A 26233-nucleotide genomic window follows, 5' to 3' on the forward strand; every position below is an offset into this window, starting at 1 on the left:
ATTCTACTTTCCACATCTACAATTTCATTCATCACTCGTTCCCAGTAATTTCAATAGTTTTTTGTCTGCATAAACCATAATCTCTGACAAATTCATGTCTTATCTGTGTGCTTCAGCTAGTCTGCGATTTTTACATTAAACTTTCTAAGGAAAAACCTATTCTTTTAGTTTGGACTACACTAATGTGCCTAAGGATAGATAACTCCTACTTTATTTTGAAGTTAATTGCAATTTGGCATAAACTCGTCCCTGTTCTTTAATGTCATATCATTTATCTTATGATCCACTTGTGATGTCTTTCTTTCTGCCCTAATGTTTTCTCAATGATTTTCCAAGTTTTTCTTGCTTTTCGAACAACTGTGTGGATTTATGCACATCTGAGAATGACCATCCATCTCTATGTAAAGCAAGAAACATTCCTTGCTTACATGGGGGAAATTACTAGAAAACCTGTGCTAAATGCACTACTACCAGGAAAAAAACTCCCAAATAATAACTTAACCAAACTGTCGATTGTCAAAATGGTTTTCAAAAGAAAACTCATCACAAGCTCTGCAAGTAACAAGCACATTTCAAACTCCCATAGGACTATAATTGATTACAGAGCCCTCTAGCGGAACTTCAGATCACTAGACAAACAAAAGAATAACAGTCCATGAGACATTAATACAAGACAAATGCTTGAATCAATCTATTTCAAGTTATGCAGGCAGGAAAGATAAATAGAAGTGAATCCAATACATTTAAACATTTGTAATAAGATACAGTAATGCTATTTTGTCTTACCACCTGCCATGATTTTGACAAAAGTTGTTGGTTCTATGTAAAAGTGGGCAAGCACCAGTCGCTTTGCTATTTTTTTTTTTTTTTAAATACTTTGGTCCTGAGAGAACCTGAAAGTAAACCTGATGTATTCAATATTTTAACATTTATCTACTCACTTTGAAGCACTTTATTTGGGTCCGAGATGCTGGCTGCACTTTACCGCTAGAGAGAAGAGGTAAGAGACGTCGATCGACTCCTCTGAAGTGAGTCCACAAGTTTAAACAAAAACTGTAAAGTTCCTTTTGGTTCTCACATGATGATTTACCTTGATATGCAGGTAATTCTAAATAGTTAATTTCCATTTCACTGCAAATTCAAATTACTGGTATTTTGGAAGTTGGGACTTTTTCAAACTACTAAGACATTGTAAAAACAATTTTCAGTCCAGTACTGGCTACAATTTCACTGCAAATTCAAATTACTGGTATTTTGGAAGTTGGGACTTTTTCAAACTACTATTAAGACATTGTAAAAACAATTTTCAGTCTAGTACTGGCTACAATTGTAGTATTACATAATAATCTGGAATTTTGGATTTTAAAAAATTAACTTTGATGCAATTATTAGGATGATAGATGTTTTGTATTTTGACCTTAAGTGACATAAATGAGAAACTTACAGACCAGACTGGCTGGTGCAGGAACTTACAAATTATCATTTTTTTAAATTTAAGGGCAGACATCTAGTAAATGGTAAAAATATTGAGAACTTCTAAAAATAAGTGTTACCCCTCCCCAAAACATCCTGCAATAATGCAGTTTACATATATAGTCTCAACTTACAACTCCAACACGGAAAAAAAACCTGTTTTTCAGAGAATAACCTTACCACCTAAAAATGTCCATTGTAAATCCACAACTGTCAATACTTTATTGGACATGTAATTAGTAAAAACAAATTAACAGCCTTCGCATTCAAGTCCTTCATTAGTATAATCTATCAGAGTGGGTAATAATGTTTAAAAAGAGTAACAAATAAAAGCAGCAAGAAACATGTGTGACATTTATTGAGTACTCCTCTTTCTCAAACAGAATAATTACACAAGTAAACCACTTACAAGGATGAGATCCACACACAGAATGCACTAAAAAATGTACCAACAGTTCAGGTTTCAGCATTTTTAGCAATTATTCTTGCTATATCAAAGTAATAAAAACATTCACATCTATGCATGACAAAGACTGATAAATAATTCTTAGCTCATTTCACAGAACACACACATATAATGTTTATATCCATCTGCATTTCGTCCTTTCAGAAATTTGTGCCACTGCGTACATCACAAATTATTTTCACAGCAACACAATACAAATATAGACTTTAATATACTATTTGCAAGCAATACATCTCTTTTATATTTGCACATTTAGTTTCGACGTCCTCGTCCACCTCTGGCACCACCTCTACCTCTCTTTCCTCGTGGACCAAGATTTCTTGCCTCATCTCTACCTCCACCAAAGCCTCCTCCAAAACGACGACCACCACCGCCAGCCATGCCTGCATTCCTCATTCCCCTGAAGCCCATCCCATCTCTCTCCATGCCTGGGGTTCTGAGCAAACCGGGTCTTTTCATTCCAAAGTCATCATCCATTCTCCGCATGGGCAAACGTCCATAGCTGTCCCCAACTTCCCTGCGGAAGTCAGAGTATCTACTGAACGTCATCTCATCTGCAAAATCACGGACTCCGAACCTCGACTCTCCGTACAGATCATCAAACCGGGATTCAAGTAAAGCTCTAGGCAGGTTATCTTCGTACCCGTAATCCATCAGGTAATCCCTACGCCTCAGTGGTGCTGGTGGAAGTTCACGGCGTCTTGGAAATGGAAATTCGTCGAAACCACCTGGAGGCCCAATGTTCATTTCCATCAGGCTCCTGCGAGATCCCATCCCGGTACGCATAGCTGCACGGTCACGTGGACCGTTCATGCGAACAGCTCCTCTGCCTCTGCCACGGCCTCCTCTTGCACCCCTGATGTTTCCTCGCATTCTGCCACCACGGATGGGTCTTCCCTTCAAAAATCTACCTCGGCCTCGTCCTACTCCTTGCAGCAAGCTTCTTCTCGCTTGTTTCTTAATTGCTGGTGGAATGGGGTTCTTTGCCTTTGGCAACGTAGCTGGATCTACTCTTTCGAACAGGATGATCAACTGACAATGCGTGGTGTGGGGGAATATATCAACTGGAACAGCTTTCTTGGGTATAAATGGATGACCAAGAACTTTCGATGCAGACCTTGCCAAATCAATGAAATTCTTTATGGCTGCTTTAGGATTGGACGACACAAAAATAAGCTTCTGAATGCGTTCAGTTTTCCTCAGCTCTGTGACTATCTTCTGATCTGTTAAATGAGAATTAATGTATTTTATTTTTGATAAAAAAGAACTATCAATATTCTTTGTGTATCCTAGTTTGAAGTGAGTACAGTTGAAAGTGTGGTGGAACTAGATGACAAGGCAACAAAGCTGCATAAAAAAAGACTTTCACAAAAGAAAGCAGCAAACGAAAGTGGGAGGAACCCACCTTATACATTGCTACAATTCTGACCCATGATAAAAAAAAAAAAAGATATCACATCATCTAGAATCACCAAACCAAAACAGGTTCAAAAACAACACATCATACATGTTTCGAATTGAACATTTTCATAGAATAAATTATTTTGCTGAACTTCATTATCTCTTATCACTTTTATTTTGATATGAACACTGTTTCAACATTGACAATGGAGAGGTACTTAAAATCTAGATTTCTTCACTTTCGCCATTGTAATATTGGATGCTAATTGACTTGCAACAATGTCTTATCAAAATTGAAAATTATAAGAAGGTTAAAGGGGGGGGGGGGGAAAGAAATGTCCATTTTTTCGATTTTGAGGTTTACAGCTCGTTCTGTTGGTTGGAACTGGTACTAAACAACTGTACAAAAACCACTGGAATGAAATGAGAAATGTCCGTGTACAAGACAATCGAATATTTGGGATACTGGGAAAGAACAAGGAAAGATTAGTATTAAAATGTAGTTTTCTCCAAAAACTGGTTTTGTGACATTCCTTGTTCTTTCCCCTTACCCTTCATATGTACTATGGATATATAAATTAAGTTATTCTCTAGAAGAAATTAGAACCATAGTTCACTGTCTCTGTCCCATCTTTCTAGACAAATTAAAGAGTTAAATCGTTGCAAAAACGAATATTATGCTTTGCTATTCAGGTGTGGATATGAATGTTCAATTTCTTTTAAAATTTTAGCAGACAATCTGGTAATGAAGATGAACCTTCCAATAATCTAAGAAAAAGCAGACAAGAACTACCTCCTGAAAACAGGCTCCTTCAAGCATCAGGTAAAGTTCTCATGCATATAGCACCATGCCATGAAGGCACATTTAGGGGGTGTGTGGGGCTATCTGCCATTTTGGAGGTGATGTGATAAGCACCACACTCCAGCTGCCTTAACCCCCCCCCCCCCCCCCCCGGGTACCTCCCAGTGATTTGAGGATGGGTGAGCCCCAGAGCTTCAAACATTATTTCTCACAGAAAGGTATCTAACCCCCCCCCCCCTTCCCGGTACCTCCCAGTGATTTGAGGCTGGGTGAGCCCCAGAGCTTCAAAAATTATTTCTCATAGGAAGGTATCTAACCCCCCCTTCCCCCAGTTCAATGTATATTTCAATGATACTTACGTAGTCCTGCTCTTGGAGGATCAACAACCACCATGATCTTCTTTCCTGTCACTTTCTCTACGACTGTTGGTAGAATATCTTCTGCTCGTCCAACGAAGTACTCACTGTTGGTGATATTATTCTGCACTGCGTTGGCTCTTGCGTCCTCGACTGCCTGTGTCAGCATCTCTATCCCAAGGACCTGGGCACATTGCTGAAAGAAATCATTCGCAATGGTTCAGTGAGCAATCCTGCAACCTTTATGGTTTTGCAAAACCACATTCAATGACATTTTTGCCGATACCAATAAAATAAGGATGATTTTACATGCAGCAAAAAAAACAATACTTCACCAATCCAATATACGACAAAGTATTCCATGAAAACCCTGTCTGGTTAGTTAACCTAATTTATCAATAGGTATATCCATGTGATAGCATTTGATTTTAGGCAATTTTAAAATGAATTTTCATATCATTGTCTGGTGTTTCAGCATGCTAAAAGGTTTAAGTGTTAAATTGCACTTGCAATTCAAAATCTGGTGATTACAGCAGCGATCAATCTAATTTGCACATGCCACGTATGGGGTCACCTTGCAAGACATCTTTGCTCTGATACTGAATTTTTTATTTGTTGAAAAATTCCAGTAGTTTTTTTAAGCTTTCAAAACATAGGCTACTGCTCTTCACTGTGCAACTCTAAAATCGAGCCAACATCGTTAATTTGACAAAATTAGTCTTGTTAAATTAGGCATACACTGGAGATGTACTACATAGAACTGTTAGCGAAAAATGCAGGCTCGCCCTGGTCCAGCATTTTCGCTACCAGTTCTAGGTATTACATAGTCTTTTTTGTAAATTCATAAATTAAAGTTTTACAAAGTCTTGTTCTATAACATTTAAGTACAGTAGAGCGTCGATTATCCGAAGTAATTGGGGGACATGGGTGTTCGGAAAACTGGTTTGTTCGGATAATCGAACTGTACATGTTTATTTGCCAAAAAGAAGTACTGTACAGTAAATTTATTCATAAAAACAGGCATCTCTTTAAGTATGTATTACAAAGTAACTTACAAAGGCAACTTTAGTAGGAATATATAGTGTGTGGTACAGTTTATTAAACAAAAATATGTACATATTACATACGCATTTTGCATGAACAATACACACAGTAACAAAATTAACGTTTAAAAAAATCCTTTATTTTGGTCTGTCTAAGCAAGCCTACACGCTTACGAGCAGCTAAGTCACGTACTTTTTTCATTACAGATATCTGAAAGTGAGCGAGTACACAGTTCGGTTAAGCGGTCGTTCGGTTGACCGACGTTCGGATAATCGACGCTCTACTGTATTTTGAGGTTTCTGCTTCTCTCTCATTGTAATAAAAGATTACAATGTTGCAGAAATGTCAAGATGAAAACACCTATGCTAAATGGAAAAATAATTGTATTGTGGAGAATGTAATGTCGACTGAATAATCTGTCTTATTTGCACCCTTCAAGATTTCATACAATTTCTTTGGAAAAGAAGCTTCTGTCTAATGTCACATTAAACAAAATATCCACAATTATCCCTTGGCTTTGTAGATCAGAACCTACTACTTCAAGTAGCTCCCCAATTACCCTCACTATGCTGGGTCCAAAAATTTTAAAGCTCCCAATGGGAATTGAACCTGGGGTGGGTCACACCAAAGGTGTATTAACCATCTCCTACATAAAAGCCCCTTTACACAAAAAAATCTTAGATTACAATAAAAACTAAAAAGTTCATTGAAAAACAATAACATTACATTACATTATAGTTCAGATGAAACATTCCTACAGGAAACTAATGTTTCAACATATCTAGTTATTAAGGTTGCAAATATATGAAGGGCTGTCAACAATTTCTTGGAATTTCCCTCCAGATAGAAAATGGGAGATAAGATAACATTTCTCACAAAGACAGTCACTGGCGATGAGCCAAGGTTATTTGCCCAGGACATATTGAGATGAAGATTGCAGTCGTTAAGAGTTGCACATAGGGCTGGACTGGGACTGCCATGAGAGTGGTGGCAATTTTCCTAACAGGTCACCACCTGCAGGTAGTTGGGGGAAAAAGGTGCCAAATGCAGTTTTCAGGATACTAAGAGGGCACAACGGGATTTTTTTCCGGTGGGACACAGGGTAATTCCTCAGACCAAAGAAAGCATGCCTCATCAAATCCAAGGAAAAAGTTATGTTCACTGCATGTGGCATGATGCATTTGGAGTTTTTATTAACACCTGGCCATTTCTACATGTTACTTCTGCAGAGATTGCATCAGACGTTTACCATTTAACATCAGATTCACTTCACTAACAAAATTTTTCAAGTCATCCGAAGACCTTTCGCTTCTAAAGTTATTTGATGTCCAAAGCTGAGTTAATGTAATTGAACCACTCACCTTTGCAAGGGTAAGGCCAATGCCCCCGGTAGCGCAGCAGATGTCGATCAGTGATGTTTCCTCATCCACTTCAGCCATCTCCACAATGGAGGAGTACAGCTGCTCTGCCCCTGCAGTGTTCACTTGGAAATAGGAATCTGGGGAGATTCTGAAATTCAGGCCGGAAATTGTTTCCTCAATGTGCTCTTTGCCAAAGAGAAGCTGCAAAGGAGGGGGTTTCTCACCCACCTCTCTGAAAAGAAAAAAAAATAGAAATTAATTAGGACAAGGATTTTTAGTTTTGGGAAAACTTTGAATTTATCATTAGACACTGAAATACTCATTTTAGAGTAATTCAAAAGGAAAAAGTGCATTCTTGTTCCACTTTCATCATGAAATTATGCAGCAAGCTTCACATTTTGTTACACAAAACATTCTGAATAAAAACATTCCTCCTTTCACGTCCACAGACAGTGTATACTTTGCGGGGTGGAGAAAAATCATGATTTTTATTTTAAAAAATATATTTTTTATTTAAATTTATTTTTTAAAAAGCACTTAAAATTATTTGTAAATATATATTTTTTGTTTCTCCTACTGTATATATGAATGGCTTATTGCAGAAAGGGACCTGAGTCACATTTTTGAGGTATCTGAGTTAATTTTTTCATCTCCACTGTGTCTAGCAGCATACTGCAGGGGGGTGCATTGAGGGTTGCAAAATTAACTATTCATTATGTTGAATATTTGAGCCAACAACGGCACATTTCTTTCTTACACTATTAATATTATACGATTTTTCATTGTTTTTCTCAGAATTGTGTAAAAGTGACTCAGGTCCCTTTCTGCAATAAGCCATTCATATGTACCTACTATGGAAATGTTTGTTCGAGTGTCAATGAAACTATAATAATTTCAGTAAATTTTACTCTTGAAAATAAAACATTCTGGATGTACCCTATAAATGTAACTTGAAATATTTTTTTAGTCTTTGTAGCTGAATGTTGGCAATTTTTTTAATGATAGTTTGCCACATATCAGGTGCCATGTATATTTATAGTTTAAAGATAATGACACTATTTACAGTATAACAATTAGTATTTTGTATATTTTCCAATAGAAAATATTTGCTATATTTGCCTATAAAAATTATTGAATTTTAAATCAAGATAAATTTAAGTGTGTGTACAGTATACAAATTTAGTTTCTCTTCATTACATTTCCTTCCGGATGAGCTTCACCCCCCCCCCCCTCTCAATCAGTTTTAGTTTCTTAGAGCCTAATAAACACCCATAATTATTTATTTAAAGCCCACATGGTTGGTTACTTAGGAAAGAGAAAAATCAATACATAATTTCATAACTTGCACTTACTTTTCAGTGAAAGTCTGGAAATACAGAGAAGTCACATTGCAAGTGTTCCCCTCTCTCTTCTCAAAGAAATCTTTCAAGTCATCCTTAATCTTGCCAATATCTTCTTCAGAGAGAGTTTGAGGATGCATCACAATCAGCAGCATCAGATCTCCACCGCTGGAAAGCCGAACCGTCAACTGCCTCCAATAACCTTCATGGGTCTCAGGGGCAAATGGTGGCTTCTCAGACTCCCGCACATATTGTTGGAAGGCCTGAGTGAAAGGAAAATAGTCAGCATGCAAATATGGACACAGTAACTTCTTATAATGGGCTGAAGCACAATGTATGCTACCAGGAGCAGTGTTTTATTTAATATCTAACTTTACATTCAATTTTGTGTTCAAAAAACCTTTCTGCTCCGTTCACTCAAGTTTACTGCAGCAAAGTTAGGCAGGGTACAGTCACTTAACTTCTACATCTTATAATAAAAGGTGACAATTTCCTCCTACAGCTCCATGAAGAGCCACATATAGTAAATTAGCACATAAACATTCACGACAGTTATTGTCAGTATATCCGGTATGCACACAATTTATAGATAATCCAAAGCTCGGAAGCACTTGCAGCATTACACTTTTATTACCTTTCTGTTGTAATTCTGACGATAATTTCTTACAATTCCTTCATAGGGTTGAAATCATACAATGAAAACTTACTGCGCGGTCACTTGTGCCAACCCAACTTCTTGTGATGGAAGTCATTCTATTATCTTTAATACATCATTTCTTTTCAATTGTAGTGAATGATAAAATGTGCTTTTGTATTAAAATGGACCACAGATACGTACGTAATTCTCATTATCCTAAAGGTTGAAATTTAAACTGATCTACATATATATTCTTAAATGTAGTTACATGTATTCACTACAGACCTTCAGCCGAACATCTCATGCTGCAACTTAAAAAGTTTGACATAGGCAATACACAAATTTTGACAGGATATAAACTAAATTAAATGCAGAATTGGCATTAGTTTATGCTACCAATGGCAAGATATTTTAAATTTTCATTATAAGTTCTAACGATTTAAATATTTTAACATATGATGTCCTTTACTGTGTAATGAAAATTAGCGGGATATTCCATAAACCATCATTAAAACACTTCCTAGCAACGTTACGGGTGTTCAAGGTCTTGAATTTACCAAACAGCAATTGCTGCTGCTCCAACCTGTATGAAAGTACTAGGGCTGAGCTGTAGGAGATATAGTTGTATTGTTATTAATTATGATCCAAGGAAGCTGAACGTTAAAACAATTTAGAGAAAAATTTGAATTGCTTGTTCTGTATTGAATCAAGAGTGCTACAAGCTCAGTCCTAGTGCATCAACAATGATTTGGTGCACATTGCTGTGTGTGTTGTATGAATTAAATTACGTAATTTATTTTCACTTACTGACTGTTGATATTTATACTGGTTTTAAGATTCCATCCAAAGAAGTTGGCAATTACACAAATTGTAATAAAAGGAATGCTGCATTCACTTGGAACATCTTAGGTGAGGGATTCCATGTCAAAGTTGCAAGCATTATTGACCATTTCAAGTTGCCTTCAACTTTCATGTAAGAACAATTTTGTAATAATAACTTGCAAGGTCTTGAGCAATCTCATGGTACTCATTTAGATGAGATTTGCTACACATGATTTATTTCTAGTTACATGAATGGTGGCTTTACAGAAAGACAGGCAATAGTTGTTACTACTTAACCTTCTGAGGACCAGGCTTTCCAGACATTACCTATCAAATGTACTGCCATGTAAGTTTGCAGAACTAATTGTGTTGTGGAGGTATTAACTTTGTGCTCAATTATAGTATTTTCAACAGAAGTGTATTTTATCCATATATCCTTCCAATGATAATGAAAAGCATACAAATGTAGCAAGCATCAGCCTTATGGATGCAAATTGCTCGAGTTTTGCAGGTAATCACCATGGAACACAGCTCTTCGGCAACATCCCTACATCTTGGGAATAAAATGAGAGCCTATTTTTGAAAAAATTAATATAAATTTTGGGAATTTATACTAATATTAGTGGTTTCTTTTACAGCCAGCACATTAATGAAGGATTGGGAGTGAAACCGTACTGATTTTTAGTTCGTATTCTCACTATGAGACAGGATTCTTTCTGTTTTCATTAGTGGAAATTAGGGGGGGAGGGGGCAGGCAAGTTATATCAGAGCCAGATTTCAATATGACTGCAGATATATTTTCTTGGAAAAAGTAAACATTTATAAAAAAGAATTTTTGAAAAACAATAAATGTATTGTTTTTGTTATTCAAGTAGGTCACAAAATCATATGAATATTAATGAAAAAAAACCAGCAGAACAAATACTGTTATTAGTTTTGGAGATATGATTGGTTCACTTTATTTTACTTCGGTTTTTGTGCCACTTTTAGCTAATTTGCGAAGATGGGGTTGAGTGATGACATGATGAATGCAGTAACATGGCACTGGTTCCTCAAGAGGTTAAAAGTTACTGCAATAATCTGCTCTTGTAAAATTGAGATTTGTCATGACTTATGAACAATGAACAATTACATACAATAGAGAATAAAACTATTGTATTGTGTAACTTACTCTGTATAAATGCAAGAAATGAGGCAAGCTTTTATACTGAATACATATATTTGTAATCTTCACAGTAGTTTGTTTATTGGATATATAGTCTCACAGGCCAACACTTGAAATGGTTCAACAAAACAGAGACTTGATTTAGAATTATACAAAGTTTTGTTGTTGCTGCCACAAACTTTGTAGTGCTTCTCAAAAAGCAAGCACTTTCCTGAAAGCATGCACTAGTATTGTGACTTCAGCCCATAATTGCAACATGCAACTCCTTAACTACAAAACTACAACTAATCATTTCTTTATAGTGATTCTCCTGTTACCACTTGAACAAAACAGTGAATTTTTTACAAAGCTCTTACGCAACTAATGCAGAGCCCCTTTTCTTCAGGCAACATTCCCAAGGGGAAAGTTATAGTTTTAACTTTAATTGGTGGGGCTGTAAGACTTATACTTTGACATAAGCTCACTGAAGAATGATCTGCAAATGAGTAAGAAAAGCAGATTCACTCTGTTCTTCACACTACATGTGGAAATATCATTCATGCCACACAATTACACACTGACTTATTGGCATCAAACTCACATCATTTAAAATGTAGTTAATATAATTAAGGGGGAAAGGCTTAAGTGCCTTTGCCAGTCAATTAAAGTAAGGTTCATTACCTCAATTAGAAGACAATTATGGTAAAGCATGTACCACATGTCTTCGTTTTGCCTACCTTCACTGCCTCTTTCATTCTGTCAGGCAAATGCCTCAGAAAGTCTGCAGGTCCTACCCCCATTGAGCCTTCTTTGAAGCTAGCCAGGCGAAAACCCACTGTTCGCTCTTGCGTCTCTGGGTTTATTCCTAACATGAGAGTCATCACGCAAAAAGTTATCAGGAATGAATGATTACTGGACTTTTTTGGAGTCCAGGTTATCCGAGCCAGCTCGGATATATACAATACATAGTGAAACAAGAAAAAATGTCTAGATTGTGTCCAAAAGGAGAAACACAATAGACACACAGGTACAAAGGCACAGGAAATAGCACAAGTAAACAATATCATAGCTGAATATTTGGTATCTAGCTCTACATTGTGCACACAAGGCTTTTTTTGTAAATATGCCAACTTTTTCATATTTGTGCTAACATCATATGATCTGAAAAAAACACCAGATGCTTTACAGATATAAGTGCTGAGGCATTCAAAACACTTCAACAAACTCTCTCAAGTGGCTTTAAGGAAAAATAAAGGCAGGCAAATGTGTCCAACCAGTATGCAATATCTTGGACAATTGCTCAACTTAAAAAAGGAAATAAGAGGGTATGAGTTACAAGTGCACATATTACAACAAAATGCATATTGAAGCACACATGATGTATTTACTATATACCAAGCATGGAATTTCATGCATCACAGTGTGTCCACTTGCATGTATAGTCCAACTTCAGTAAGCATGAAAAAAAGGTCAATTTTGCTCACTCAGCAGCTGAGTTCCAAAGTCAAAATTGCTGAAAAGGTCGAAAGAAGTTTGCTGTCTTGCATTGCTCTCCCTGCATATGCAGTGGTGACTATTCATAGTAGTCATGTAACATCAAATCACTGCATGGGCAGGGATGTTAATGCAGTAGTGACACCACCACTCAATTTCCCCACCCAAGAGACCCTTAGCCCACAAAAATATCTGCTTCAATCATGCTGAGTCCCTACAAAAATAAAGTGTCAATAAAGATCCATTCAAGGTAACCAAAATATCACAATAACAAGAAAAAATAAACTCAGCGGTAATTTATGAGCATCTTGAAGTTTTACAACCTTAAAAAAATTGCATCAATATTAGTATGCAGATTTTTTTTTACAATCCTTGCTTCCTGTAAAATAAAATCTGAACTTACAACACACAAAAGCAGAATGGCATCGATTATATTTTCAGCATTTGGAAAGTAATAGTTACCTGCGTAGCAGTCAACTGAAAAAAAAGTGCATTAGCATTCCTAAACTGATAGAATATATTACCTTCTCCTTTACAAGATACATTTCATCTATTATGCATTATGTTGGATTAGGATTTTTCATTACTTGTCAACCCAAGTTAAAAGTAAACTAAGTGTTGCATAAATCGAAGAGGTCTTTGTGTTACATGACAAATTCAAGGCTAAATACTGTGTCATAATGGACATCTTATGACAAAGTGAAAGTGATTCCAATTACATGCACACACATACCACCACAATGTAACAGCACCAACAGATGCTTGAAACATGAAAAAAATCAGTGGAATAAACCTATGAAAATTTGTAAATCTATATCAGTTGGTCGGTGCTTGTGAATACACACTATGAAAGTCAGTGAAAGCAAATGTGCTAGAAATTATGCCGTTTGATTTTCCCCATACATCACAATTCTTCATGCAACTTTTTGGAATCCCAAAACATTATCAACATTGCCAGTAGTAGGAAGCATATTTTGTTTGCAAAACATTCTGAATGTCGTTAAAATGTGTTAAAACAAGAAAATTATTTGATTGCATAGTTTTAGCCTTGAAGTTATCATTTATGTTCAGCAAGAGCATTTCCTATGCCCACAGCTAAAAATTGAAACAACGAGACAATCATAGCATTAATGTTACCTAATCTTCAGTGTTTTCTTCTGCAAAAAAGAAACTGATCACATTTAGTGTAAATCTTTCTTAGAATTTGACAAAGTACTTTCAAAATGGCCCAAAGGATTAAAAGATGAAAAATATTCTAGCAGTAAGATACATATTACTGAAATTCAGGAACAATGTCCATAACAAAAATTTTTATATGACTTGCTTTGCTCTCGGAATGATGCCCAACAGATTTCCTCATTAGTCTTACAAAGCGAATTCTATATACATTTTTCATCCTTCCAACATCACATTGCAATGAAACAGGGGAAAAATACTATAGCTTTTTCAACATTTTTGGAATTTATACATTTAAGATAGATATTGGCACAACAGTAGCTACATTGACATACATGTTTGTTTGTGGTTTGTTTAATGGTAACTTGCAAGTAAGATATTAATATTCCACTGTTAACAAAACCAATGTTAAGAGTAAACTGTATGTTCAATTTACTTATTTTTCACTTCACCTGCCATTATTATGAACGACTGATCTGTATCACAACGAATATGTTCAACGGGCAAGATTTTTGTATGGTTGGTATGGCAAATCTAAATCAAAATTAATCATTTATTTTCAACTCCTCCATACTACACAAGAATATTTTATACTTATTTTTCCTTTAGGCTCAAAAACAAAAATGTGCACTAATTATCAACTTCTTGAACTGGTTCACTCCACGTGGCATCTTTGGAACTATCAGGGTACGTACTATAGCCACTGGCCAATTTTACACAATTGCTAGCAAAAGTTTACTTGCCATTTTTTGAATAATATGTACTAGTTGATAAACAAATTTGTAAGCCAGTCTTTAGTGAAGGTAATTAAAAATGAATTACACATTCCATTTATAAATAATTACTAAAACTGAGAAGTATTACTATCATATTATCACTGTCTATTTAAAACTGACTATGCCAATGCAAACATCAGAAGTCTGGCATCATTCTGAAGATACACACAATTATTGACAAATATATCAAATATCTTATCTTCAGCAAACAGCCTGTAATAGTGCTACACTACTACCAAACTACAGTTATCAGAAAATAGAATTTAAGGGATAGCACGTACAGAATAGTTAAGTATTGTGATTTGCTTTAAATTTTCCAAGGATAGGAATTATTGCTGCTAATATTTTTTTTTAAATTGCTTTACAAAGGTGTGAAGGGCAAATTTCCATTTCTATAGCATGAAACATGTACATATATTTCAAATGATAAGCACAAGATTTAACTTAGAAGTCTTTTTAGTATGTGTGAAAATTCCGTAGCTTTTGTGTAATGTCTTTAGGAATGGTAGCACATTTTTTTTAGGAATGTGGCTTCAACTTCATTTGTGAATTTCCATCAACCTCTGTGGTAGTGGACTGCACTAGAATGGTAGGGGTCCCAGGTTAGAGTCCCTTGATCAATTCATCCTAATCTTCACAATTAGCCAAAAGTGAAGTAAAATAAACCAAATCAATCATGAATTGTCACTGAAATGTACTTTCCCAAGCTGATTTGAAGTCAGACTGGGATGCTGGAAGGCTATTAATATTATCTTGTGAACCCTGCCCTTCAGGTGTTCAATACTGCCAATTCCTTCACTAGCTACTAAGAACTGACTGTTCCCATTGTGAAGGATTCTTTGGACAAGTAATTTACAAGCTTCACCCAAGGAAACACACAACTTGAACAGCTCTTACTCTGCTGATCCAATCATGTTATGACACAGCAGCTATGACATGCAACACTGTGTGGTCTTAATGCAAAAATAAAGGTTTATTTAAAGAAAACCAAAAGTGATGCAATAATTTTTCCACCACCACAGTTCCAGTATTTGAAATGAAAGCACATGTTAACATTTGTTCAATACAATAAACCTAACAAGCCGAAACAATGATCATGAAAATTACCAAATGTGTATCAATTATAAAAACAAGGCAATACAATATGTAAGTGTGGTTTCTCTGCAAATTCAATTCAGTATATTCTTAATTAAGGGGCAAGGTTCAGCCTGTGGCTGTTGTAGCTGATATGAGTACATTAGGTAAATGTTTACAGATCTCATTTACATGAACAAAAATACTTAACCGATTCATCTGTGCCATCCCCAAAACAACATGTTAATACTCGAAGATGCCTCAACAATATCTGTACTTACCAACTCTAAATTCACATTTATTCCGGTAACCATCCACAATGGGTGAGGACTTTATTTCAGCAACCTCACAGGCCAACCCATCATCCTTCTCCTTCCTTTCTTCTGCCCACCCAGCCAAGTCAAGATTTCTCCGCAGCAACAAATCGGTCAGCCTTTTCAATGTGGATTTAATCTCCTCAGTCTTCTTTTGGAGCTGGCAAAGATAAATAAATGCACTTCTTAGTAATGAAAGTAATTATTCAAAACTAAATTTTTGATGAGTTTCAATGTTTCCATTTAAGATCATTTCACTCAACTTACAGCTTACTTGGATCTGACCCCTGTCCGGATGAAGCTCATCCTATATTAAATGTCCAATAACACCACTATAAAATTCCATTGTGAATAAACAGGACATACTCACACCACCTCTCTTATGCACGTGTGTTTTAACAAACTCTTTTAAATTCCAACTGCTAATATTGCATTCTATTCGTTGCTGAATATTACTTGTGCTCAGGTTGAATTAAGTTACACTTTAGTTTATACTCTTGAGAAGAGCATCTAACAATTTATATCCACATGATGGAAATTTCTTACAATGACCTTGCTTTGTCTTTTGCAGTTAGGGATGAATCAATAAAAAAAGTATTGAAAATATATGCAATGCTTGACTTATACATTTAAAAAATTGTTATAACACACAAGTCTCTCCTGGAAAAATTATAGTCTACGTATCGTCCGGAAAGGGTTAAATGTAAACAGACTGATCAAAAGTACAAGGCAATTTTGTTTCATGGGCCTTAACACAGAAGATTTTTAAAAAAAACAAAACAAAAAAAAAAAAAAAAAAAACAGTGATTTCTAGAGGCATGGGTATTTCTTTTTGACGAAAACACGAAATTTGAAATAACACATTGTAATGCTAATTTTTCGTGTTTTTGAAAGATGCGAGGTGCATTTACCTACCCTGCTTTGTCAAGAAATAATACAAAATTAACTGCAAAATCTGAAATAGAATCTTAAAACACAAAATTTAGAGTTTATTTAACAACTTCGAAACTTTCTGGAAGTCCGAATTATCCTGAATGTTATGCAATTCACGGAAAATTAATTAATTCTGCTGTAAATATTTGAGAAGCAAAAAAATGGACCCCTTTATACAGGAATAAACTTAATATTCTGCTAACGGCAAATGTGCCATTAGAAGGGATGTGTTTATTTTGTGTTGTACATGCAGTTTTTAAATCAAATTGATTATATTCACATTTTTTAAAACCAAAATGTAATTTTATGTCGCTTTTTCACCGCTTTAACAGTGAAATTTTATTTTATTTAATGTCTTTGAACGCGAATTTGACTGTTTTGTACAGAAATCTTGCTTTTTTATTTACCAAAAATACGTGCCTCTAATAACTTAAACAGAGTGAACAAATCTTAACCACATTTCAATACAATTTAGAATTCCAATTTTCACCACAAGTAGATAACAATGTAAATTCACTATGCTGTAAAAAATAGCAGAAATTCTGGAGCACATGCATTATTTCTTGACTTTTTTAACTAGTAGACACTGTGTGATAACTTTGTCAAAGGATTAGAGGGAGGGTGATCTTGAAAGCTCCACATTTCTTGCAATCAGGCACACCCCACCAAAAAAAAAACAACTGATTCAGTCTATTTCAGCTGAGACTTCCATTCTACATATTCTTAAAACCATGATACATCCATTTCACCCACACTACAACTCAGGACACAATACATTCGCACACACAAAAGCCTACCTGCTCTTCATATGGAACATTCCACAAAGGAACTGTCGACTGCTTAATTCTATCTTCCATTGGCATATCCAGTTTCATCTTTTTGGGATCCTTGTCATCAGAATCATCCTGCTTTCGCTTACGCTGATCACCCCTGGCAACCTGAAATCACAAGGAGTTATGGTAATTTGCTATTAAAAACTGGAAAATTTACATGAACTATCAAACCTAATTTATACTGGCTGCCATTTCAACTTGAGACTGTAAGTAACGAATCAGATTCATTCAACTGTGTAAGGTTGACTACTAGGGATGGGACCGATTAATCGGTAATATATTGGTATTGACCAATATAGGCACATCAGTAAAATTAACGATCCGATATATCGATAAATATCTGATAATTTAGTGCAAAATTCTGTCATTTCGTTGTAATTTTTATGGATAATCTCCATACACTACTTTCTAAAAAAGTAGTGTCTAAATATGCAATTTCTTTTTCACTGCAGTCACCTTGAAACACGTTTATTAAGGAGCATTTCTTAATTTTATATCGGATCGGTAAGTAGGTATCTTATCGGTAAATTTTATATCTGTACTTTATCAGTATCTGCCAAAATTTCATATCGGCCCATCCCTACTATTTACTTGTATGTCCAAAGAGACATAACATGTTATATTGTCAAATCTGCTGCAAGCATATATATCCTCATCCCCAACAGAAAGTAATAAGGTTAGGTTAATGTATCATTTTGGCATTTTTTAATAATAACCAATGTATTCTATACCCTTGGACCTGGATATACAGGGTGTCCCATGTAACTTGACAAACCAAAATATTGCAAGAAATATGCAACCAACAAAAAATGTTCCATATGAAAGTATAATAGTATTGTAGGGGTGGGGCAGGGGTGCAACCTTGAAATGTTAAAAGGGAACCCCTATATTTTATTGCAGATTCGAAGTCTATGTCCCAAAATACATAGGTTTTGTCAGACATTTTCTTCCATTCCTGATCGATGGCGCTGTCCGTTCGCCTCTCACCATCAGGGTGCTTGTTTTGGGTGAGACTACTGAGAGCACGAGCACAATGTGTCTAGGCCACACACTTGCCAGCCAGTGCATTTGTGAGACAACCAAAATATTGCGCTTACTGACGGTTTCACATCTATCTATCACGAATGGAACAAAACGTGTCTCAGAAAACCTACGTATTTTTGGATGTTGAATTTGAATCTGCAATAAAAAATAGGGGTTCCCTTTTAACAATTCAAGGTTGCCCCACCCCAGAGGGTGGCAGGGTGGGTACATTGTAGTGCAGGTGACTTGCCCCCACAATACTATTATACTTTCTTCATTGCTCACCTTCAAGTAATTCTAATATTATACTATGGCCATTTAGTGACCAAAATGTATTATTTATGTAGACACTACCAATATTTTTCCTTCCTACAATGCTGCCAGATAATGCTTAACCAATACAATGAACATTTTTCTGATCTCACAGTCAACCCAGAATATTAACTTTGGGTATAACCTTTACTTCCAGATTTACCATCACATCACTTGTAAAAACCTCAAAATTAATGTTAACCGAGGACAAACTTACAAGACTAACTAATGATCAAATTAATTACAGCCCAGTAATTCATTAGCATTTTAACCTTTACATGGCCAAGCCCCTCGCATGCATGTATTCCAATTTTATACAGCACCTTTTTAAGTAAGCACTTTCAAAATTGCCGTGAAGTATAAAAAAATTAACTAGAACTAATTGTCAGATAAAAAAATTGTTTTATTTTCTTAAGACAGGGCTTTAAGCAGAGGCAAAATTCATACATTGTGCCTCCCAATAATTAGTGTTAAAGGCAGAAAGTTTAATTTTTCACAAAATTGACTTAGGAGCAATAATAACAAATGAAAATTATATTAATGAGGAAATAAAAATAATTCAGGAAATGCGTTACTTTTCTCTTCATAAACTTTTAACTTCTCATTTCATATCTAAGAAAGTAAAGTTAAAATATACAAAACAGGAATTTTGCCTGTAATATTATATGGATGTGAAACTTGGTCCCTAACATTAAAAGAGGAACATAAATTAAGAGAATTTGAAAATAAAATCCTTAGAAAAATATTAGGACCTATAAGAGATGAGGACACAGGTCATTGAAGAATGTAACAATTTAGAACTGCATAATGTATTCATATAGTTATTAGAATAATTAAATCAAAAAGACAGGTGGGCAGGCCATGTGGCACAAATGGGATGAAAGTAGTGTTTACTGGATTCTTGTTGGGAAACCTGATGGTAAGGGACCTGTAGGAAGGCCAAGACGAAGATTCAGGGATAATATTGAGATGGGCCCAAAGGAAATCAGTAAGGATGAAAAAGAGTGGACTGATCTTGCCCAGGATGAGGACAGATGGAAGGCTTGTGTTGTTGCAGACAAAAAGATTCAGGTTTAAGGTTAGAGAGAGTTAGTTGGACCTACAACTTATAGTGGAATACCCACTAATGTGAAATGTGACCCCTAAAGTAACTGAATCTGGGAACACTTTATTACATGGTAAGATGAACATATTCGTGGAAACTACTATCACACATGCTTTGTACATGAAACCATTCAGTTGTCACATTACCAAAATTGTTGTATGTCACTCACCAAACGGACATTAAAAATTACCTACTCAAAGAATAATAATTTAACCCTAACAGACTAAATTTCTTTTCTTCAACTTACATCTGCACTGAGGGTCCTCTTCTTCCAATTGCAACCATTTATAGCCTTCACTCCTTTCTGCTGGTCCTCTTCATTTTTGAAAATTAGGTAAATCAATGGACTGGCTCTCTTAGGAGATCTTATCGTGTAGCTACCTAAACCTAAATCCTCTGTAAACAGTTTCTTCAGTTCCTACAGGAAGAAAATAAATAAGATTTAGAATGAACTTCTAAAGGATTCAAGTCTTTCCTGCAAGTGCATTATAACAAATTACTTTTCTACAACACATGATCCTTCCACATCTTGGTATAGTAACTGTGTTTACGATATGTAAATTACATTGTAGATTGCAACTGGAAAATATAAAGTTTCACCTCTCTTCAAGCGGTATAACCAGCAGCAAAAATAACTGTAGGCGAATTTATTTTTGTTCACTTTACTTTTCTGTATTTTTTTAAGGATTACAATTGTTTTGCTGGACCAGAGGCTGTGATCTGCTTATCGGCACTTTTGTTATATTGTAGAAAATAACATCACGTTGAAAAGAGCAAATAAGCATGTTGATGGACAATTCGCCTATAATTTCTGTCCGTGGTTCTCAACCTTCGTTGAGACTGGCCCAGGAATATCTTTTTTCTTAAGAAGTCTATGTCCGGATTCCAACAATTTTTACTACAAAATAACTCATCTTTTAAACATTAATTAATAAGGCTGTTGAAAAATATAAAACTATGTTTAAACTAATTTTCAACCAATGTATGAATTTCATCAAGTCAGTATCACGTAAGGTTTTGATTTCGGAAACAGAAAAATTCCATTCTGCTGAGATGTTAAACTACTAAATATTTGTCAATCAAAATAGCTATGCAAACTAAATTGACAACATTTCATGAGAACCTATCATGGTCTGGTATAATTGATGCCAGAGCTTGGTACTGGGCTGACCTTTGCCACTTTGCATGAACACTGAACTCTCAGTTACTCACAACCATGTAAAATTGAATTTCTTTTTAATTTTAGTGACAAAATTCATATGTAATATCTTTTACTGGTACACAAGTTATTGTACTCTTTAGACTAAACAGATGGTGACTGAATTACCACTCTGCAGACATTTGTTACCATACAACCAACAAACCTTTATTCTTTTTAACACATTTTCAGTCCTTAAAATTAGTGAACATGCCGTGCATCAGTTTTGTCATAAATCTGTGTTGTGTGCACAAGACAACATAGCTTTGTTCTGCATTGCATACATGCATTTCTTGTTAACCAAGCTACTTCATGAGAAACTTATTGTGATACACAAGTACACTTCACAGGCAAAATTTAAGTGTACTGTCCTTTCCATTATAAAATAAAAATGTATAAACCTCTCCGCATCAACTTTACGAAAATAAAAATGTATAAACCTCTCCGCATCAACTTTACGAACTGTTAACTAATTCTAGATTTTGCATACGCTAAAAGAATATCACCTAAAAACTTACCCCAAGTCTGTAAAATCTTGGAAGTCCTCGAACCTCAATCTTGTAAGTTCCAAAAGCAGCTTCCTTTGCAGGCGATTCTTTCTTGACTTCACCTTCAGCCTCTCCATTAACACCTTCTGCACCCTCCTCCTGAGCTGCCTCTTCCACCTCCTCCTTCACCTCAACCTTTACCTCAACACCATTTCCCTCAGCAAGCTCTGGCACTGTGCCATTCACCTCACCTTCCACAGCAGCACTCATGTTTACTCAAGAGAATCCAAAACCTGAAATTAAAGGGTACAATTAGGTTAATCAAAAAACCTACTGTTTATCCAACAGGACATTCCACAACGACAGCTATAATTTTAGATCAGGAGTTAATAGCAATTTCAGACGTATTATTTCGCTACTTTAGCGTGCATACATGGATTTTACTGATAAAAAGCAGGAAAAATACTCCTAATTGACAGGTTTTACTTAACCCTGTGTTGGTCGTGCACGCAGTCCAGTTCCGGGTGCGTGTTTTAACATTGTTTTGTTAACCTCCCTCCCTCTAGCTGTTTCTAACCTTCCTCTTTTACACCATAATTTTGTTTTCAGTGTTGGTAAGATCTCCAAGTTCGTTGAAGTCCCTTGCTGTCAAGAGCCCACACACATTAGACATAACTACAAAGAGTGCCTTATTTATAGTTTTATAGAATCTCAATTGTTCAAAGAAAAGAGGTAATCTTAAGACAAACATTTTAGACCATTAATTTAGCAAAATCTCTGGCACCATGTGTGACCAAGTGATGTAATTTTTCTCACATGACTCATGTAGGGTAAAGCAGGTCATACTTTGAGATGAATTACCTGTTTATTTGGGTTTTTGGCAAGCTGGAAGCATTTCTTTATTATGTAAAACATCAAAACGCCTATTAATAAAAAAATCATTAAAATTCCGATCTCCGGGAAACTTCTCAAATTAGTTTATTTTGTTATTTTTCATATTCCTACTTACCTATTATGCATTGCAAAAGTTTCTTTAAGGTGTGATTTTGCTTTTTTCACATATCGAGTAATTATTGTTTGTTCCTTTTACACACAATATGGCGGGCAAAAATTGACTAGCGTAGTCTTATCAGTGGGAATGCAGTGTTTCCAACCTTCTTAACCGAAAAATACCCCATAAACCATTCCCAGTAAGGTTAGGCAAACAGTTAAAATTTTGGGTCATAGTCAGATCAGGAATGTGTATATAGTTTCTTCATCTTCTTTCAAAACAACGGCGTGGTTGGAAACACTGACCGGAGGTTACGTCATGAAACGCATGCGACATCCGGTTTACGTAGTGGAAGGAAATAGGGGCAACAGCTTTTGTGCATAAATTATTTACCGGCCAACTAAATTGAACGATGGGAGAAAACACTTCCACGACCTTCCAAAAGTCTACACAAACTTAGTTCCATAAGTCCTTTCTCCTGTAAAATTGAAAAAATAAGTTTCCCGGAGATTGGAATTTTACCAAAAATTCTCCATGTATTCCTCAAGGGAGTACATTGGGTTAACGGGTCCATGAATACTGCTACTGATGTAATCTCCTGTAATTGTTTCAAACCATGCTGTTCTTTCGCAAGAAAATGACGTCCCTTTTTTTTTTAAATTATGTATCCCTAACCGTGAATGGTTTGGGTCTATAATGGTGGGTGGGGTATTTTCCGGTTATAACTCCAAATTTTAACTGTTTGCCCAACCTAACCTTACTGTGAATGGTTTCTGGGGTGACAGTTTCATATATCTGAGACACTTCTTCATTTTTACAGAAGAAACTACTTACGGAAATTAGTTTCTCTAAGGTTTCCAACATTCGTCGACGTATTTTCTTTCACCAGGAATTAATATTTTCAAGAGAAATATCTCACCGACTCACAATTGCAATTGCTTTCCCTACGTGAACCGGATGCTGCATACGCTTGAAGACAAACCACCTGTCAGTGTTTCCAAACTTTTTTTTTAACTATGCTTGCCTAACCTAACCAAACCTAACCCTATCGGAATGGTTCGTGGGGATATCAGTCAGCTACCCGTGTATAATTTACAATTTGCACACATGACAAACATGACAGTAGGTATTCTTCGGTCAAGAGGGTTGGAAACACCGCATACCCACTTCGGTAGTCAGGTTTTGCCCACCATATTCTGTGTTAAGAAAACTAAAAAAGGAATAACAAAAATTACTCTGTGAAAATAGTGTTTATTTTCATGTAAAAAGCATAATGGCACCTTGAACTACGTTCTGCAATACAGAATTGGTAAGTACGAACCACACGAAACAAATTATCAGATTTGAATGTGTCTCCGATCTATGAAACTGGTACCAAATGCTTAATTAATATATACAGGAGAAAGTACTTACGCAAATCATTTTCTGTAGCGTTGTAGAAGTTCGTGAATGTTGTTTTGATACATTTTAATGCGAAAGCATGTTGTTTTCTGGATATGACTTGAGATGACCGGATCCCTCTCAGATTTTCTTCATATTTAAGTCACTAATTGAGGCCTCCTAATCACGAATCTGAAGTTAAAATTTGTCGGAAAAGTCTAGAAATTGCGAACCATTGATGCTAGCTTCACGAACCATTGGCACTACCCTCACGAACCATTGGCACGTTGTTAGGTTAGTTTCGGTTAGGTAAACATTTAAAATTTCATGTCATGTTAGTATCAGGATCTTGAAATTGCAAATAATTGCAAACCCATGATTCTAGCCCCACGAACCATTGGTGCGTGGTTAGGTTAGTTTCGGTTAGGCAAACAGTTAAAATTTGATGTCGTGGCAGTATCAGGAATATATATATTTCCTTGTGAAACAAAAAATTTCACGAAAATCGACTGTTTCCATTCTGAAAACTAATTCCTTATTTTCGCATATTTTGCAATTTCTAGACGTTTGGCAAATTTTAAAAAACAAAACTATTATTTCACCTAAAAAAATGTTCCGCAATGCAGAATAGTACGTCAGCAATGTAAAAAAAGTGAAATAAATTGTTTATAGGTGTCTCACCTATACGAAAATAGTGCCAAATATCAGATTTTAATGTACTGATCTATGAAACTGGTAGTTTTTTGGGGCTATGCAGGAATGATTTTTGGGACTATGCGTGAATGATGTGTGGGGCATTTTTCAGTCAGTAAGGTTTGAACCACTGCACATCCACTACACAAGTCAAGCTGCGCGGCCATATTGTGTTATTACTGAAGCGGGAAGAGAAAGAACAATGATAACTGTGTATCTCTTAAATTGAAGTTACTTTCGTGAAAGCAAAATTACACCTAAAAGAATGTTTGGTACTATTATCGTATGAGGGAAACACCTAAAAATCATATTTTGGACTTCTTTACATTGGTAACATGTTATTTTCGAATGTGGAACATTTCCTAAAGTGAAATAATGCATATCAATGTTTATTTCTTAGATCTACGAGTACTCACTGTTACTTGTTGTTTCGAATCTGTAACACATTATGGCCGTGATAGCATACTGGTTTGAGGGGCGTTCTGAGTGTTTTGTCGATTTATGCAGTGTTGCAACCTCGTTCACCGGAAAATATCTACTTTCATGCCCGGATTTGAAATTATGCTAATACGTCGCAAAGCATTGACGTTAGCCTCACAAACCATGGACGTTAGCCCGAAAAACCATTTGCCGTAAGGTTAGGTTAAGTTAGGCAAGCATAGTTAAAAAAAAATTAAAGATACTCGACACGTCATGTTCTAGTGAAAACACTGCAAGGCTGAAACACTGGCTACGGGGGTTGCATCATCTTAACACACGGAACATTGCACTTTCGTGCAGAAAGCAAATGGCGGGAGCAGAAACAGCGTGTCGGACAGACATTTTCGCAGAAAACAACACGCATTCACATTAAAATGAATCAAATCTACATTCAGGAACTTCCACAACGCTAAAGAAAATGATTTCTGTAAGTACTTTCTCCTGTAAATTTGAAGGAATCAGTTTCCCTCATACGATAATGTTACCAGTTCCTACACCAGACATACCACATGCAACTATTCTGATATTGAGATAACTTTCACGTTCTCTTTGTTGATCATTATGCACGTGGCATTACTTTTTAGCATTTCAGTTGCTAAACGCACCGAGCATAATTTGCCCAATTATGCGTATGTTCTCCAAACACGATGCATAAAACTACAGTTAAAAGATAATTTCATTTTTACCCTACTTAAAGTAACGCTTGAAAAGACCTCTATTAATTCGGGTGCGGCGTAATGATTTTCGATGGCTTGGCTAGCTCCGGTAAATGACAATTCAAGGACATAACTGCAAAACAATGTACATATCAAATTTTACATATTCTTACTTACTCGAATATACCTCTGGTATTAACTTAATCGCGCAACGTCAAAAATTTTCACCTTGCTTAAGTACTACTTGCATAAAATATAAAACAAAAACTACTTACAATAATTTCTGGACAATTGTGAACTTCACCGAGTTACCGACAACTTCTGCGAAGGATGACCGAAACAAGTTGAATGTCCCACGACCTCCAACGAATATGAGCCGAAGCGTCTTTCACCGTAATTTAATTTACACTATTATTTCAAGTTCATTATTTCACTTACTACACTGAACAGTGTATAAAATT

The 26233-nt window shown here is 35.7% G+C and overlaps 1 protein-coding gene across 2 annotated transcripts; it reads right to left on the reverse strand.

Moving 5' to 3' along the window:
* Nucleotides 1-1813: 1813 nt before the first annotated feature.
* LOC145992085 (tRNA (uracil-5-)-methyltransferase homolog B-like) lies at nt 1814-26150 on the reverse strand. Of its 2 annotated transcripts, none has more exons than XM_083128304.1 (10): nt 26048-26150; nt 21603-21865; nt 20134-20304; nt 17411-17551; nt 15648-15840; nt 11584-11711; nt 8256-8506; nt 6904-7135; nt 4502-4694; nt 1814-3162 (listed from the first exon to the last, which is right to left on the reverse strand). In XM_083128304.1, the coding sequence occupies exons 2-10, from the start codon at nt 21840-21842 to the stop codon at nt 2192-2194; spliced, it is 2520 nt and encodes an 839-aa protein (XP_082984430.1). In that variant the 5' UTR covers nt 21843-21865; nt 26048-26150; the 3' UTR covers nt 1814-2191. The 2 variants fall into 2 exon arrangements, with proteins under 2 accessions (XP_082984430.1, XP_082984431.1); XM_083128305.1 differs by lacking the exon at nt 26048-26150 and adding an exon at nt 25950-26033.
* Between the last annotated feature and the right edge of the window lie 83 nt (nt 26151-26233).

Source organism: Lepisma saccharinum, chromosome 9 (assembly GCF_977018435.1).
Source record: "Lepisma saccharinum chromosome 9, izLepSacc3.1, whole genome shotgun sequence".
NCBI lineage: Eukaryota > Metazoa > Arthropoda > Insecta > Zygentoma > Lepismatidae > Lepisma > Lepisma saccharinum.

Excerpts from the sequence above, each read along its gene's own strand:
- LOC145992085 (XM_083128304.1), bottom strand. The coding sequence starts at position 21,842 with ATGAGTGCTGCTGTGGAAGGTGAGGTGAATGGCACAGTGCCAGAGCTT. Across the intron at positions 15,841-17,410 it reads ATGTTCCATATGAAGAGCAG|CTCCAAAAGAAGACTGAGGA; the intron begins GTAGGCTTTTGT and ends TATCTTTGCCAG. Across the intron at positions 3,163-4,501 it reads TCCTCCAAGAGCAGGACTAC|ATCAGAAGATAGTCACAGAG; the intron begins GTAAGTATCATT and ends CTCATTTAACAG.